The sequence below is a fragment of the Crinia signifera genome, chromosome 9 (assembly GCF_055691185.1).
Source record: "Crinia signifera chromosome 9, ASM5569118v1, whole genome shotgun sequence".
NCBI lineage: Eukaryota > Metazoa > Chordata > Amphibia > Anura > Myobatrachidae > Crinia > Crinia signifera.
In genome coordinates, this window is record NC_139225.1 from 163,154,346 (window position 1) to 163,173,731 (window position 19,386).

At 49.4% G+C, this 19,386-nt stretch overlaps 1 protein-coding gene across 4 annotated transcripts in view; it reads right to left on the minus strand.

Annotated features, from left to right (window-relative positions):
• Positions 1–19,386, minus strand: part of DACH2 (dachshund family transcription factor 2) — a 316,195-nt gene that overhangs the window by 112,941 nt on the left and 183,868 nt on the right. For 2 of the 4 annotated variants that reach the window (XM_083160362.1, XM_083160361.1), the window contains exon 3: positions 646–690. The exons of the other annotated variants lie outside the window; for them this stretch is intronic. In XM_083160362.1, the coding sequence (XP_083016488.1) occupies positions 646–690 (45 nt within the window). The remainder of the gene's footprint in view (positions 1–645; positions 691–19,386) is intronic. 4 annotated transcript variants of the gene reach the window in all.

Below are 19,386 nucleotides of genomic sequence, written 5' to 3' on the forward strand. Positions count from 1 at the left end.
TAATGTACAAAGATGAAGTACACTGTTCAGTGCAACCCTGACAAACCCCTGCAGGGTGCTCCTTTAATAGATTATTGTATTCTCCTCATCCATTACTGATGGGTGTGGATTGATAGGTCAACGTAATTTAGGTTGACCTCTTTTGGTCAATAGGTCGACACATGAAAACAGTAGACATGGTCTAGTTCGACACTGACAGCAAAAGATCAACACAGGAAAAAGTCGATAAAGGTTTTCACTTGGTGTCTATCGAATCTCCCAACATGGACACCGTATAAGCGCACCGTCCTCGCCATGTGAAGAACTCACGTCGACCATTTCGGTGTCATTTTTTTTCTAGTGTTGCCCTAATAATCCACACCCATTCAAGTCTGCCAAGCGGTCAGTCTCTCTGTGTCTGCTCTCATACAGGTCCCGCCCCTGACATGGCCACACCTCCCAGAGGAATAAAGGAAGCATGGTGGAAATACAAAGTGCAGTTCAAGGAATCATGTGTGAATATGCAGCTGAGATATACGGAACCTGTATTCCATTCACCCAGCCCAGGTGATCCCAGTAGGAATATAAGTGTGAGAAGCAGATTATCATAGCACTGGATATAGCAGTCTGGCTGCCTGGTCGCTAGCACCACAGAGCACTCCTCACCATTTCTGAACTGCTGCCATCCAGACGAGTATTCTCCTTGCATGCCTGGGGGGAGAGGGAACGGGAGAACAGGCGGTAATTTTAGGACGGGAAGAGAGAAGCGTTATCCCAGAAAACACACAAAATCCCACAGAAATGAGGCAGCCTATCAGAATGAGGATACTACGTAGACCACAGCGTCCCCATCATCCTACACTTACACCCAACATCTCACTGTCATAACTGGGAACAACTAAATCAGCGAAAGGAGAATTCTGTAAGTGATCACATTCCAAGGTCTGCAATTAATGTAATGAACGCTGAGTCACTGGTCTGATGCATGTTCCAATATTAACAATAAAAAATAAACACTTAATTACATTTACAGTCAACACATTGCAACCAATAACAGTCTGAATTAAAATAATTAAGAAGCAGCCGAGCTGTAAATATTGATTCGGGGATTGAAGCGGTAACACAGGGCGGCTGCCTGTCCATGGCGCTCACTGCGGGGAGACAGGAACCGGGGTAATACAACATCAGGGGGTTCCGAGCGAATATAGGGTGAATGACATATATAATTCTATCACTCATAAGATGGAAGGGGGGGGGGGGGGCAACAACACCGGGACTGTTTGTATTACACGTGACCTGAGAGTGAGGAGACGCCGGGACTGTCTGTATTACACGTGTCCTGAGAGTGAGGGGACGCCGGGACTGTCTGTATTACACGTGTCCTGAGAGTGAGGGGACGCCAGGACTGTCTGTATTACACGTGTCCTGAGAGTGAGGGGACGCCGGGACTGTCTGTATTACATGTGTCCTGAGAGTGAGGGGATGCCGGGACTGTCTGTATTACACGTGTCCTGAGAGGGAGGGGACACCGGGACTGTCTGTATTACATGTGTCCTGAGAGTGAGGGGATGCCGGGACTGTCTGTATTACACGTGTCCTGAGAGGGAGGGGACACCGGGACTGTCTGTATTACACATGTCCTTAGAGTGAGGGGACACCGGGACTGTCTGTATTACACGTGTCCTGAGAGTGAGGGGACGCCGGGACTGTCTGTATTACACGTGTCCTGAGAGTGAGGGGACGCCGGGACTGTCTGTATTACATGTGTCCTGAGAGTGAGGGGACGCCGGGACTGTCTGTATTACACGTGTCCTGAGAGTGAGGGGACGCCAGGACTGTCTGTATTACACGTGTCCTGAGAGTGAGGGGACGCCGGGACTGTCTGTATTACATGTGTCCTGAGAGTGAGGGGATGCCGGGACTGTCTGTATTACACGTGTCCTGAGAGGGAGGGGACACCGGGACTGTCTGTATTACACATGTCCTTAGAGTGAGGGGACACCGGGACTGTCTGTATTACACGTGTCCTGAGAGTGAGGGGACGCCGGGACTGTCTGTATTACACGTGTCCTGAGAGTGAGGGGACGCCGGGACTGTCTGTATTACATGTGTCCTGAGAGTGAGGGGACGCCGAGAGTGAGGGGCGCTGGGACTGTCTGTATTACACGTGTGCTGAGAGTGAGGGGACGCCGGGACTGTCTGTATTACACGTGTCCTGAGAATGAGGGAACGCCGGGGCTGTTTGTATTACACGTGTCCTGAGAGTGAGGGGAACCCTTGGACTGTCTGTAATACACGTGTCCTGAGAGTGAGGGGACGCCAGGACTGTCTGTATTACACGTGTCCTGAGAGTGAGGGGACGCCGGAACTGTCTGTATTACACGTGTCCTGAGAGTGAGGGGACGTCGGGACTGTCTGTATGACACGTGTCCTGAGAGTGAGGGGACGCCGGGACTGTCTGTATTACACGTGTCCCGAGAGTGAAGGGACGCCAGGACTGTCTGTATTACATGTGTCCTGAGAGTGAGGGGACGCCGGGACTGTCTGTATTACACGTGTCCTGAGAGTGAGGGGATGCCGGGACTGTCTGTATTACACGTGTCCTGAGAGTGAGGGGATGCCGGGACTGTCTGTATCACACGTGTCCTGAGAGTGAGGGGACGCCGGGACTGTCTGTATTACATGTGTCCTGAGAGTGAGGGGACTCCAGGACTGTCTGTATTACATGTGTCCTGAGAGTGAGGGGATGCTTGGACTGTCTGTATTACATGTGTCCTGAGAGTGAGGGGATGCCGGGACTGTCTGTATTACACGTGTCCTGAGAGTGAGTGGATGCCGGGACTGTCTGTATCACACGTGTCCTGAGAGTGAGGGGACGCCGGGACTGTCTGTATTACATGTGTCCTGAGAGTGAGGGGACTCCAGGACTGTCTGTATTACATGTGTCCTGAGAGTGAGGGGATGCTTGGACTGTCTGTATTACATGTGTCCTGAGAGTGAGGGGATGCCGGGACTGTCTGTATTACACGTGTCCTGAGAGTGAGGGGACGTCGGGACTGTCTGTATTACACGTGTCCTGAGAGTGAGGGGACGCCGGGACTGTCTGTATTACACGTGTCCTGAGAGTGAGGGGACGCCGGGACTGTCTGTATTACACGTGTCCTGAGAGTGAGGGGATGCCGGGACTGTCTGTATTACACGTGTCCTGAGAGTGAGGGGACGCCGGGACTGTCTGTATTACACGTGTCCTGAGAGTGAGGGGACGCCGGGACTGTCTGTATTACACGTGTCCTGAGAGTGAGGGGACGCCGGGACTGTCTGTATTACACGTGTCCTGAGAGTGAGGGGACGCCGGGACTGTCTGTATTACACGTGTCCTGAGAGTGAGGGAACGCCGGGACTGTCTGTATTACACGTGTCCTGAGAGTGAGGGGACGCCGGGACTGTCTGTATTACACGTGTCCTGAGAGTGAGGGGACTCCGGGACTGTCTGTATTACACGTGTCCTGAGAGTGAGGGGACGCCGGGACTGTCTGTATTACATGTGTCCTGAGAGTGAGGGGACACCGGGACTGTCTGTATCACACGTGTGCTGAGAGTGAGGGGACGCCGGGACTGTCTGTACTACACGTGTCCTGAGAGTTAGGGGACGCCGGGACTGTCTGTATTACATGTGTCCTGAGAGTGAGGGGACACCGGGACTGTCTGTATCACACGTGTGCTGAGAGTGAGGGGACTCCGGGACTGTCTGTATTACACGTGTCCTGAGAGTGAGGGGACGCCGGGACTGTCTGTATTACATGTGTCCTGAGAGTGAGGGGACGCCGGGACTGTCTGTATCACACGTGTGCTGAGAGTGAGGGGACGCCGGGACTGTCTGTACTACACGTGTCCTGAGAGTGAGGGGACGCCGGGACTGTCTGTATTACATGTGTCCTGAGAGTGAGGGGACACCGGGACTGTCTGTATCACACGTGTGCTGAGAGTGAGGGGACTCCGGGACTGTCTGTATTACACGTGTCCTGAGAGTGAGGGGACGCCGGGACTGTCTGTATTACACGTGTCCTGAGAGTGAGGGGACGCCGGGACTGTCTGTATTACACGTGTCCTGAGAGTGAGGGGATGCCGGGACTGTCTGTATTACACGTGTCCTGAGAGTGAGGGGACGCCGGGACTGTCTGTATTACACGTGTCCTGAGAGTGAGGGGACGCCGGGACTGTCTGTATTACACGTGTCCTGAGAGTGAGGGGACGCCGGGACTGTCTGTATTACACGTGTCCTGAGAGTGAGGGGACGCCGGGACTGTCTGTATTACACGTGTCCTGAGAGTGAGGGGACGCCGGGACTGTCTGTATTACACGTGTCCTGAGAGTGAGGGAACGCCGGGACTGTCTGTATTACACGTGTCCTGAGAGTGAGGGGACGCCGGGACTGTCTGTATTACACGTGTCCTGAGAGTGAGGGGACTCCGGGACTGTCTGTATTACACGTGTCCTGAGAGTGAGGGGACGCCGGGACTGTCTGTATTACATGTGTCCTGAGAGTGAGGGGACACCGGGACTGTCTGTATCACACGTGTCCTGAGAGTGAGGGGACACCGGGACTGTCTGTATCACACGTGTGCTGAGAGTGAGGGGACTCCGGGACTGTCTGTATTACACGTGTCCTGAGAGTGAGGGGACGCCGGGACTGTCTGTATTACACGTGTCCTGAGAGTGAGGGGACGCCGGGACTGTCTGTATTACACGTGTCCTGAGAGTGAGGGGACGCCGGGACTGTCTGTATTACACGTGTCCTGAGAGTGAGGGGACGCCGGGACTGTCTGTATTACACGTGTCCTGAGAGTGAGGGGACGCCGGGACTGTCTGTATTACACGTGTCCTGAGAGTGAGGGGATGCCGGGACTGTCTGTATTACACGTGTCCTGAGAGTGAGGGGACGCCGGGACTGTCTGTATTACACGTGTCCTGAGAGTGAGGGGACGCCGGGACTGTCTGTATTACACGTGTCCTGAGAGTGAGGGGACGCCGGGACTGTCTGTATTACACGTGTCCTGAGAGTGAGGGGACGCCGGGACTGTCTGTATTACACGTGTCCTGAGAGTGAGGGGACGCCAGGACTGTCTGTATTACATGTGTCCTGAGAGTGAGGGGACACCGGGACTGTCTGTATTACACGTGTCCTGAGAGTGAGGGGACGCCGGGACTGTCTGTATTACACGTGTCCTGAGAGTGAGGGGACACCGGGAATGTCTGTACTACATGTGTCCTGAGAGTGAGGGGACTCCGGGACTGTCTGTATTACACGTGTCCTGAGAGTGAGGGGACGCCGGGACTGTCTGTATTACACGTGTCCTGAGAGTGAGGGGACGCCAGGACTGTCTGTATTGCATGTGTCCTGAGAGTGAGGGGACACCGGGACTGTCTGTATTACACGTGTCCTGAGAGTGAGGGGACGCCGGGACTGTCTGTATTACACGTGTCCTGAGAGTGAGGGGACACCGGGACTGTCTGTATTACACGTGTCCTGAGAGTGAGGGGACACCGGGAATGTCTGTACTACATGTGTCCTGAGAGTGAGGGGACTCCGGGACTGTCTGTATTACACGTGTCCTGAGAGTGAGGGGACGCCAGGACTGTCTGTATTACATGTGTCCTGAGAGTGAGGGGACACGGAGACTGTGTGTATCACACGTGTGCTGAGAGTGAGGGGACGCCGGGACTGTATGTACTACTAGTGTCCAGAGAGTGAGGGGACGCCGGGACTGTCTGTATTACATGTGTCCTGAGAGTGAGGGGACACTGGGACTGTCTGTATCACACGTGTGCTGAGAGTGAGGGGACTCCGGGACTGTCTGTACTACACGTGTCCTGAGAGTGAGGGGACGCCAGGACTGTCTGTATTACATGTGTCCTGAGAGTGAGGGGACACCGGGACTGTCTGTATCACACGTGTGCTGAGAGTTAGGGGACGCCAGGACTGTCTGTACTACACGTGTCCTGAGAGTGAGGGGACGCCGGGACTGTCTGTACTACACGTGTCTTGAGAGTGAGGGGACCCCGGGACTGTCTGTATTACACGTGTCCTGAGAGTGAGGGGATGCCGGGACTGTCTGTATTACCTGTGTCCTGAGAGTGAGGGGACGCCGGGACTGTCTGTATTACACGTGTCCTGAGAGTGAGGGGACATGTTATCGGCTACATATAATATAATTATTCATATTTGCACAAGAGACAACGGCTCACACATTTATTAGTGCCAATCACTCCAGCACCGGCTCTTTTCTAGTGATCCCTGATATATCATTGGAACGAGCATAATTGGTGGTCCAGATATTTGTAAATATTGGATGACTTTTTCACTCCTTTTTAAAAATAAGGTACCTTATTCTATATTATCAATTACATAGTCAAGGGCTGGCCAGCGATATTGAAAAAGGACTAATAAATCATTACCAACTAATCCAGGAGGATTCATTTACATATTTCTGGCGGATTCTAGTCCAGGTTTTTAATTATATATATATATGTATTTTTATTTGTGTCCTTTAAGATTGTGTTTTATTTTCATTTTTTCTGATTAAATTTTACTTATATTGATTTATTTATTGATTCTTTATTGCGCTCTCAGAGTTATTTCTCTTAAATTCTTGCATCTTAATCATATTTTCATCTCTCCAAAACATCTTTATAGTGTTGCTTATATAACGCAGTCAGCAGTGATAGGAAGAGAGATAATGTGATGTACAGGAATAATTATCTATCGTGTGATATCTACATGGGCTACATATGACATCCTGGCGCTCACCATACCGACACGGGCTGACCGCATCCTACCTGGATGGCTGACAATGTCTAGGTCGACATGTTGATATTTACCAGTCACGTGGTTGGGAACAATAAAGTCCGGACTGGCCCGATGCGTGGGACGTTAGCTCGCCATGCCAGGGTATGCGTTACACTAATAGGTGATCCCATGTGCTCAGGGGTCAACGTTGACACATAAAAACGTGAAAAACTCATGGTGACGGTTTCTAATGTTGACCTTTTCCATGTCGACTATAGCATGTTGGCCACCATATAACTATAACGCAATGTTTATCACCAGCAGATACAAAGTCACTTTTCCCCGTACTCTGTGCCGGATTTAGACCTGATGTACAAAGGCCCCCATACACTAGAACGATGATGCACGAATTCAGCTGACACCCCCACCCCCCAAACGCTGGCTTCCTGTCAATCAACTTCTTCTGCTTTGCTTTTACAATCCATACGCAATTTCTGTTGCTTTCCGGCCCCATGCATGCTCAATGAATACGGTATGAATACGGTATGAATACGGTACGCATACAGTCATTCGATAATCGCTTCATTTGCAAATTCATTTGGTCAACTCTGAATCATGCCGATATAATGGCCCTTGCGATTACCAGCTGGGTTTTCTGACACTGTAGCGGAGATTTAAGGATCTTCTGTAGTTGACCCCATGATACAGAATTTTTTTTTTTTTTTAATAAATGATTTATTTTGCATTCTCCCTCTTTCAGCCAGACATTACAATTGTTGGCTCGTTTTCCTATCTCGTAGCCCATTTCTCAAGCATTTCTATTTACTCACAATATGATGAAAGCCTGTGAAGCCCGACAGTGCGATCCTCTATGTAAAACATTTAAAAAAACATTGCCCCCTTTTTCACACACAAAAAAAAATATTCCAAGGTTAAGATCAAAAGGGAAGCTGTAATAGATGTCTGGGGAGGTCACACTCTGCGGAAACGGAACGCTGGAGATGAAAGCCGGCGCGCACATTCGGCTTTTTGATCTCAGCCAAATCCATTTGGCATTGTTTAGTTTTTTTATTCTTGTATTTAATACTTTACTTCTACGTGATATCATGACTAAAATGAATTGGCTCCAGACATTCTCTCTCCCTTTTAATGGCTTTGTAAATGCTCTAAAACATAACACAGTTTTGAGGATCTGTGTGCTTGGACCGGGGCCTATTTTCGAAGGAGCTGACGATTACACCCCTGTAGTCCTCCTGATAACATGCTCGTAATAAGCGCCCCGAACACGGGGAAATCTGCTGAGTAAACCCGCTAATATAAATATTAAACACGTTGCGTTTCTATGTACATTTCATTTAGCCGGCTTACAGTAAATTAAGAAGCTTCAGCTGCTTGCACAAGTGACTCGGCTGTGACGGTAATCTGTGCAAACGTTGTAAAAATTAGTTCAATTGCGGCGGGCTTATTACAACTTTATCGAGGAGTTTATGCATCTGCTGTTCATCGAAACATTTGTGCGGAACACCCTACAGCCAATCTGAACCAATGCTGTGACAAACCGACCGACACCTCCAGACGTAACATTCTAGACAACTACACCCCCCCCCCACCCGATGAGCAGATTTCAAAGTATTGTCAAAAAAACTTTGTTGCGATAGACCAAATTTGGGCATAGATGGACAAATCGTCTACAAATCTGCCCGCCATTGGTACAGCGTTATGAGCTTTAGAGGCCACGCGTCAATTATCTATCCAAGTAGTTTTGCCGCTAACTGTTAGTGTCAGAAATTGAGGCAGCTGGACAGGCTTACTACCCTTGCGTTAACGTCACGTCGAGCCCCCATTCTAAAAAAGAAGCAAGGTTAGCAGGCTAATGCCATCTAAAGATAGCGTCTCTTCCCACAGCTTCATGAACTTATCAGGCACAACTGGGCACTGGCGGTGAATAGGCTCTTTACATTGCGCCTGCAGACACTATGCCATGGATAATGTCATCCCTCGGACTGGTCAGATCAAAGTTCTAATGCTTTGATGTCAAGCAAGCCCTCGATCTTGATCCTCCTACAATGATGGGATTACAAGTGGCCAGATTTTAGGGTGTGTGGCTCAGCTGTACACAGATGCGAATGCACCGAAATACAGTGACAGAATGACGCGTGTCATAGGGTCACAGCTTATGAATTTATAGATGGGGTATACCGGTTGTACCTTGACCAGACAGCGAATACAGCTTAAGCCAACATTGTATGTGTCTACTAACCTGCACTTAAACAAAGGCCTAGACCAGTGGTAGCCAACCCTATTCCTCGAGAGCTACCAACAGTTAACATTTTCCAGACAACCTAGCTGCTGCACAGCTGCACTCATTAATGACTGACAAATTTTAAAAGATACACAGATGGAGTAAATTAGCTCACTTGTGATTCTGTGAGGAGACCTGGAAAACATGCACTGTTGGTAGCTCTCGAGGACTAGGGTTGGCTACCCCAGGTCTAGACAGACCCTGTAGGTGGCGTATTCCATATTTAGTTTGGATATCATGTAGTCCGGTCCTAAATAAACAATGCAGCACCTTTTTATGCTGTTACCTATAAGGCTGCAAGACACTCGCCGTTACCTGGCTGCACTCTCATATAAAACTGCTTTTACAACCTTTCCCGAAAGTCAATAAAACACAATTACCAAACGCATCAACACAAGCTCCGCTCTCCCGTCTCTCTCCAGCCAGAATCCCCTTTAATGGAAAGCATAATTTGTAATCACGTCCAATCTAAATAATATGCCACTTTTGGCGTTTTAATAAACGTTATTGATAGCGGTGACAAACCCAGGCTTGAGTGGTGGATGCGATGCTGAGCGCGTCTGAGATCTCCCGTACAGCGTTCATCAGCATTCATTTAACATTGGCAACGTCTGCGCAGCAATCAGGGAAAGAGGGGTGCAAGCTCACCCGGGAATGCCGTAATTCTTCCCAAAACAATACAAATGAGCTGAATGTTCACATAACTCACCGAGGAAACGTTTCCAGGGTGATAAATTTATAAGTAAGAGGTAAAATAAAAATGGCTTAAAGGAAATCTTAATGCGGCTTCTTTTAAAATGAGGTCCTGCCCCTTTATAGCGATAAATTATATGAGATATTCCGCATGGACTGGGCCGAGGTCTTTCTACAGAAAGAGAAACGTGTACATCACTTGGATACACGGGAAAGCGCCATCGATAATATATTGTCACCTTTCATTAAAGCTCAGCTTCGTAAATGTTTACAATGTTGCAAACGAATGCGTCTTATCACTTCTGCCTCAGATAGGATTATACACTGCATGGAAGTAATTACAGCAGGCTTAGGGGGGCACAGGCTTAGGGGGGCCTGGACCCAGGCTATAAAGTGACATGCCAAATTCCCAGATGTCTGAACCATTTCTCAGCCTGCATTGTGTGACATCACACCGTCAGCGAGTGTGTAGTGGATGTCATACAACATTTATTTTACACAAAGCGTAACTCTCGTGTGCAGCACCAACGCCCGCTCCCGAATAGGGCATAGCCTCCACAAAGAGGGACACTGCTGCCCGCAAGTGGGAAAGTGTGATGTAATGGGTCATAATCTAATCTGCTCATTGTAAAACAGAAGGGTTCAATAATGGTACATAAGATCTGGGGACACTTTATTGTGGCACAATATGAACTGTGGGCACTATAGTGTTTCATATTCAGATACTGAACACAGAAGTGTAGTAAATGTTTAATTAATGGCACTGTAATGTGGCACAGTATGAACAGAGGGCAATGTAATGTGGCATAATATGGGGGCACTGTAAATGTGGCACAGTATAAACAGAGGGCAATGTAATGTGGCATAATATGAACTGGGGGCACTGTAACAGTATGAACAGAGGGAACTCTCCCATGTGAGGAGGATCTTCTATGAGAGCAGGCAGAGAATGACTGACCGTCTTCTACACCTTGCTGTGAAGAATCCTTACCGTCATTGGGGGTTATTCAGACCAGATGCCCTGCAGTCAGGTACACACCGCCCAGCCAGAGTAAAATCCGGCTGAATGACAGAAACCCTTCTCCATATTGTCCAACTCGCCTTACTCTCTACAATCCAGCCGAAATGCCACAAGAGCTTACAATCTACTGGGAAAAGAACAGAGCTAAGCCAAAAACAAATAAACAAATGTTTAGAACAATATAGATGATGATAAAATCCTGCGTATTAATGGGATATCGCCGCACAAGTGAAGACTTTACACAATCTGTGTTTTCCAGAATAAACTCCTGAGGTTTAAAAAAAAATATCGGTAACATTTTAGAATGTAATCTCCATTATGGAAATATCAAGTTCTGCCTCATCTGCTAGATTGGTCTGTGGCCGTCCTCATTCAATTATTAATACTGGTGTCCTTATATGCTGCTGGGGACAGTGAGGGACCAGGCCATCTGCCACCTCTACTACTGTAATAGTGTAGCTGGTGTGCGAGAGCTCTACGCTCAGTGCCCAGCTTCATACGGAGCATAGATGGTGTCCTACAGAGCATCATACGGAGCGCAGAGCTTTATACTGAGCACAGAGCTTTATACAGAGCATAGATGGTGTCTTACTGAGCGCAGAGCTTTATACTGAGCATAGATGGTGTCCTACAGAGGGCAGAGCATCATACGGAGCGCAGAGCTTTATACTGAGCACAGAGCTTTATACAGAGCATAGATGGTGTCTTACAGAGGGCAGAGCATCATACGGAGCGCAGAGCTTTATACTGAGCACAGGTGGTGTCTTACTGAGCGCAGAGCTTTATACTGAGCATAGATGGTGTCTTACTGAGCGCAGAGCTTCATACGGAGCATAGATGGTGTCCTACAGAGGGCAGAGCATCATACGGAGCGCAGAGCTTTATACGGAGCATAGATGGTGTCCTACGGAGCGCAGAGCATCATACGGAGCGCAGAGCTTTATACTGAGCGCAGAGCTTTATACAGAGCATAGATGGTGTCCTACAGAGGGCAGAGCATCATACGGAGCACAGAGCTTCATACGGAGCATAGATGGTGTCCTACAGAGCGCAGAGCATCATACGGAGCGCAGAGCTTTATACTGAGTGTAGAGCTTTATACTGAGCACAGATGGTGTCCTACAGAGCATAGATGGTGTCTTACAGAGGGCAGAGCATCATACGGAGAGCAGAGCTTTATACGGAGCATAGATGGTGTCCTACTGAGCACTGAAGCATTTACAAAAGAAGGGTGTGTCTCAGCGAGAGACCAGCGTACAGCCCGTGCACCCAGCGAGAGACCAGCCTACAGCCCGTGCACCCAGCGAGAGACCAGCCTACAGCCCGTGCACCCAGCGAGAGACCAGCCTACAGCCCGTGCACCCAGCGAGAGACCAGCCTACAGCCCGTGCACCCAGCGAGAGACCAGCCTACAGCCCGTGCACCCAGCGAGAGACCAGCCTACAGCCCGTGCACCCAGCGAGACCAGCCTACAGCCCGTGCACCCAGCGAGACCAGCCTACAGCCCGTGCACCCAGCGAGACCAGCCTACAGCCCGTGCACCCAGCGAGAAACCAGCCTACAGCCCGTGCACCCAGCGAGAGACCAGCGTACAGCCCGTGCACCCAGCGAGAGACCAGCCTACAACAGCCCGTGCACCCAGCGAGAGACCAGCGGACAACCCGTGCACCCAGCAAGAGACCAGCCTACAGCCCGTGCACCCAGCGAGAGACCAGCTTTAAGCCCGTGCACCCAGCGAGAGACCAGCCTACAGCCCGTACACCCAGCGAGAGACCAGCCTACAGCCCGTACACCCAGCGAGAGACCAGCCTACAGCCCGTGCACCCAGCGAGAGACCAGCCTACAGCCCGTGTACCCAGCGAGAGACCAGCGTACAGCCCGTGCACCCAGCGAGAGACCAGCGTAAAACCCGTGCACCCAGCGAGAGACCAGCGTACAGCCCGTGCACCCAGCGAGAGACCAGCGTACAGCCCGTGCACCCAGCGAGAGACCAGCGTACAACCCGTATGGGGTCACTCCGGAGAACTCTCCATACTGCCAGATACAGTATGCCATGGGTCTTCAAACTGTGGCCCTCCAGATGTTGTGAAACTACAAATCCCAGCAGGACATATTAGAGAGCTGAGGATGTACGCGGAGGACGCAGGACATATTAGAGAGCTGATGATGTACGCGGAGGAAGCAGGGCATATTAGAGAGCTGATGCTGTACGCGGAGGACGCAGGACATATTAGAGAGCTGATGATGTACGCGGAGGACGCAGGACATATTAGAGAGCTGAGGATGTACGCGGAGGACGCAGGACATATTAGAAAGCTGATGATGTACGCGGAGGAAGCAGGGCATATTAGAGAGCTGATGATGTACGCGGAGGACGCAGGACATATTAGAGAGCGGATGATGTACACGGAGGAAGTAGGACATATTAGAGCGCTGATGATGTACGCGGAGGACGCAGGGCATATTAGAGAGCTGATGATGTACGCGGAGGACGCAGGACATATTAGAGAGCTGATGATGTACGCGGAGGACGCAGGACATATTAGAGAGCGGATGCTGTACGCGGAGGACGCAGGACATATTAGAGAGCTGATGATGTACGCGGAGAACGTAGGACATATTAGAGAGCTGAGGATGTACGCGGAGGACGCAGGACATATTAGAGAGCTGATGATGTACACGGAGGAAGCAGGGCATATTAGAGAGCTGATGATGTACGCGGAGGACGCAGGACATATTAGAGAGCGGATGATGTACGCGGAGGACGCAGGACATATTAGAGAGCGGATGATGTACGCGGAGGACGCAGGACATATTAGAGAGCTGATGATGTACGCAGGACATATTAGAGAGCTGATGCAGGACATATTAGAGAGCTGATGATGTACGCGGAGGACGCAGCAGGACATATTAGAGAGCTGATGATGTACGCGGAGGACACAGGACATATTAGAGAGCTGATGATGTACGCGGAGGAAGCAGGACATATTAAGAGAGCTGATGATGTACGCGGAGGACGCAGGACATATTAGAGAGCTGATGATGTACGCGGAGGACGCAGGACATATTAGAGAGCTGATGATGTACGCGGAGGCCGCAGGACATATTAGAGAGCTGATGATGTACGCGGAGGCCGCAGGACATATTAGAGAGTTGATGATGTACGCGGAGGAAGCAGGACATATTAAGAGAGCTGATGATGTACGCAGGACATATTAGAGAGCTGATTATGTATGCGGAGGACGCAGGGCATATTAGAGAGCTGATGTTGTATGCGGAGGACGCAGGACATATTAGAGAGCTTATGATGTACGCGGAGGACGCAGGACATATTAGAGAGCTGATGACGTACGCGGAAGACGCAGGACATATTAGAGAGCTGATGATGTACGCGGAGGATGCAGGACATATTAGAGAGCTGATGATGTACGCGGAGGATGCAGGACATATTAGAGAGCTGATGACGTACGCAGAGGACGCAGGACATATTAGAGAGCTGATGATGTACGCGGAGGAAGCAGGGCATATTAGAGAGCTGATGATGTACGCGGAGGAAGCAGGACATATTAATAGAGCTGATGATGTACGCGGAGGACGCAGGACATATTAGAGAGCTGATGATGTACGCGGAGGACGCAGGACATATTAGAGAGCTGATGATGTACGCTGAGGACGCAGGACATATTAGAGAGCTGATGATGTACGCGGAGGCCGCAGGACATATTAGAGAGCTGATGATGTACGCGGAGGCCGCAGGACATATTAGAGAGTTGATGATGTACGCGGAGGAAGCAGGACATATTAAGAGAGCTGATGATGTACGCAGGACATATTAGAGAGCTGATTATGTATGCGGAGGACGCAGGGCATATTAGAGAGCTGATGATGTATGCGGAGGACGCAGGGCATATTAGAGAGCTGATGTTGTATGCGGAGGACGCAGGACATATTAGAGAGCTTATGATGTACGCGGAGGACGCAGGACATATTAGAGAGCTGATGACGTACGCGGAAGACGCAGGACATATTAGAGAGCTGATGATGTACGCGGAGGATGCAGGACATATTAGAGAGCTGATGATGTACGCGGAGGATGCAGGACATATTAGAGAGCTGATGACGTACGCAGAGGACGCAGGACATATTAGAGAGCTGATGATGTACGCGGAGGAAGCAGGGCATATTAGAGAGCTGATGATGTACGCGGAGGAAGCAGGACATATTAATAGAGCTGATGATGTACGCGGAGGACGCAGGACATATTAGAGAGCTGATGATGTACGCGGAGAACGCAGGACCTATTAGAGAGCTGATGATGTACGCGGAGGACGCGGGACATATTAGAGAGCTGATGATGTACGCGGAGGACGCAGGACATATTAGAGAGCTGATGACGTACGCGGAGGACGCAGGACATATTAGAGAGCTGATGATGTACGCGGAGGACGCGGGACATATTAGAGAGCTGATGATGTACGCGGAGGACGCAGGACATATTAGAGAGCTGATGACGTACGCGGAGGACGCAGGACATATTAGAGAGCTGATGATGTACGCGGAGGACGCGGGACATATTAGAGAGCTGATGATGTACGCGGAGGACGCGGGACATATTAGAGAGCTGATGACGTACGCGGAGGACGCAGGACATATTAGAGAGCTGATGATGTACGTGGAGGACGCAGGACATATTAGAGAGCTGATGATGTACGCGGAGGAAGCAGGACATATTAGAGAGCTGATGATGTACGCGGAGGAAGCAGGACATATTAGAGAGCTGATGATGTACGTGGAGGACGCAGGACATATTAGAGAGCTGATGATGTACGCGGAGGATGCAGCAGGACATATTAGAGAGCTGATGGTGTACGCAGGACATATTAGAGAGCTGATGACGTACGCGGAGGACGCAGGATATATTAGAGAGCTGATGATGTACGCGGAGGACGCAGGACATATTAGAGAGCTGATGCAGGACATATTAGAGAGCTGATGATGTACGCGGAGGACGCAGCAGGACATATTAGAGAGCTGATGATGTACGCGGAGGACACAGGACATATTAGAGAGCTGATGACGTACGCGGAGGACGCAGTCGGCTAAATGAAACAAACAGACTGTACAAATGCAGAGGGCGATATGTAAATATAAAGGCAGAGGCCACTCATATCCCCGGCTGGAACGCAGGATGGACAGGAGAACATTGTGTCCTCTTCATCTAATCTGACATTGCTGTTTAATTTGATCCATCATGATAAGTGCATCCTCGGAAACACCGGGAATACAATCTATTAGGCTGAATGGACAAACAGTCTGATAGAGCCAATACCCCCCTCCCCCACCGTTACCGCCGCCAACCGCAGATACAACGCGTTTTACAAGACCATTAACAAGACAGAATGCCATTGTCCTGCCCGGCGAACATGGAACTGTGCAGCGCTACACAAGAGATCCTGGAAATTCATCAAGGCCCTGTCTGTTCCGATTGCATCCAGACAATCCGGACGGGTAAAGTGCTAGATTCAGGGACAGGTTCTCCTCCGGCCTCCGATTGCATTTACTTAAAAGTGACTAATTGCACTCGTCCCAAATCTGCGCCCCCCCAAACCAGGCACATTAGTATTCATTACAGGGAAAGGTGAATTAGAGCGATTTCATCTTCTGAGCACGATCCTCGGGCATTACAGTCTAATAACAATATTAAAGTCGCATTACAGGTCTTTAATGTCTGGCAGGGATAATACTGTCTGCTTTAATAAAAAACAGCATTCAAATAAAAAGTGGGCTGGATGGGGGTTTGCAGAGTGCACGGGCTGCAGATAAACTATATATAGTCTGGGGGCAAATACCTGCTCTGGGGAAGTCAGAGGATCAGGGGTGCAGACAAATTGTGGCAATAAAGTAGTCCCCGGGGCTACATCCGATGTGCATGGTCAGAGACATCAACTGATCAGCGTCCCCAGACGTGGTATAATGTCGGCGTTCCGAAGATGTGGCCCAATCTCGACGCTCCTAGATGCGGCACCATGTCAACGTCCCTAGATGCAACATGCTGTCGGCGCCCCTAGATGTGGTTCAATGTCAACATCCCTAGATGCGGCCCAATGTCAATGTCCCTAGATGCGACATGCTGTCGGGGCCCCTAGATGTGGCCCAATGTCAATGTCCCTAGTTGCGGCCCACTGTCAACGTCCCTAGGTGCTGAAACACTAATTAAGGATTTTTTTTAGATATAAGGCAGTACGGACGGTGTAATGGTTATTGCATTACTGCCTCACAGCGCTGGGGTCCTGGGTTCTATCCCCACCATGTGTTATATATACGGGGCAGTACTGATGATGTAATGGTTAGCATTACTGCCTCACAGCACTGAGGTCATGGGTTCTATCCCCACCATGTGTTATATATACGGGGCAGTACGGATGGTGTAATGGTTATTGCATTACTGCCTCACAGCGCTGGGGTCCTGGGTTTGATTCCCTCCCAGGCTGACCTTTATGATGAAATGCAAATTACAGGAACACCCACTTTAATTGGCTGTAGGGTTCCCCTTGGTGTAAATCCCATCAACCAACTACAGTAAATCCATCCATGATCCCTCCAGTTACTGGTTCCGAGAGAGGTATGTCCCCTGTACACCAGTGGCCCAATCCAACCCTGGAAATATTAGTGATGTGCACCCGCCTCAGTATATATATCAGCCAATGGGTTTACTCGTCAGCACATGACATAATAAGTGTGGATTGGGCTTTTCCTATTGGTCGGACTTTTTCAATGTTTGTATACATTCTGCTGTTGACACCAACAGCAAACAGAGAACGTGGCAGATCGTATCGGTGTGCAACGTACAGTAGTCTTATTTCCTATATTTGTATGTTATAATAACTTCTCTAAAGAAATGACACCGACCCCAAACATTAGAGTTTTGTTAAAATAAAATACAAACCATCATTGTGTGAAAATTGCCAAGCAAACATTTGTATTCACCATAATGACCAGTAATGTGACATTATATAGGAAATATCATCTTGTTTTGCACATTTCTTATTTGAATTTATATAACAAATGTGAATGACGCCGGTATTTCTTAGCGGATATTTTGCACATCTCTTGCAGAAATGTTGGCACTGAAAGGGTTAAGTTGACACGGTCAACCCAGCATCCGGATCCCGCAGGAGAAAACCATTTGGTTGATAGAACACCCCCCCCCCCCCCCCATAATGGGCATATGATATCACTATCTCATCTCCAAGAAGAAGGATCCAATTGGATTCCTCACCCCCAGGTACGTTCCATTCCCGGCACCCCAGGATCCGCATTACCACCAGCGGCAATAAATAGACTAATGATTGCACAACATTGATAAGAATTCAGCAAAGGCTTTAAACAGTTATGCAAATGAATGGCTGGCGAGCGCAGAGCAATTAAAGTGATTTGGCTTTTAAAATGCTAGCCTCATTAGACTATAAATACCACTCAATTGACTTTGTGTCTTCTCTCTCTGTGTTTTTTTTTTTTCATGTTATTGACACAAAAAGAAAAAAAAAAAGTTTCATGAGAAAATTGCCGACGCCTTTCTGTGCAGCTTGAAAGGAATTAAATCGGAGCGTTCAGTCCCAAATGTTCATTAGTTAGTGAGGAGTTTAAGGCCATTAGTGAAGTCGCTTTCTTCTTCTGCGGTGCAGGAAACATCTATTCAAGTATAGAAATTCATTATCACACCTTCTGATTACATAAAGTGCTATTTCAGCGGACTGATCTCTGACACAGGGGCTGGAAATTATATTACACTGACATCTAAGAGGTTCAGATAAAAGCAGAAAGGAAAACTCAATAAGTCTGATAACCGAGCGCTAGAGACTGTTGCAGCCAGAGTGCGCTGCGTCCTCCCACCTACTGCCCCATTGCAATGTTCTTCTCAGAACCCCCACACCCAATCCTGAACTCCATGCACTTCAATGCATCGTTCCACTTCTGCAGGGTTCTAGCTGCACAACGAGACAAAGAGATATCCGGCTGTACGGGAACGGCGGGGGCTTGACATGCAGTCCGAAGCTTATATCTTCAGACAGTACTCAAGCACAGTGCTACCATGCTGTTGTACAGGGGGCAAGATTCAGATTTGGAGGTTAAGCTAAAAAATGTAAGTCATTTGTGACTGAAACCAACCACACTGCAACACAAGGAGAACAGATATATGGACATGTTTTCTGTGCATGGCAAATACATGGTCTGCTTTTGCATGCAGCCCACAGCTGTATTCTTGCAACGTAATAAAGACCTGGCGCAGGGGATATAGAAGGTGCAATCAGACAGGCGGAACTACCATTGGTGCAGCAGGTGCAGTGCTCTGGGGCCCCTGAGGACTAAGGGGCCCATTGCTACACGTCACCCTCTTCCTTTCACCCACTGATTTTCCCTGTCACCCTGTGCCTCCTCCTGCCTCTCCCGGTCGCCCTCTGCCTCCCCTATTTCTCCCGGACACCCTCTGCCTCCTCCTGCCACCCACTGTATTTCCATGTCACCCCCTGCCTCTCCCTGTCACCCACATTGTGAATTTGGGTTGGGGTGGAGGGGGGGCCAAATTTACATGTTTGCACCTTT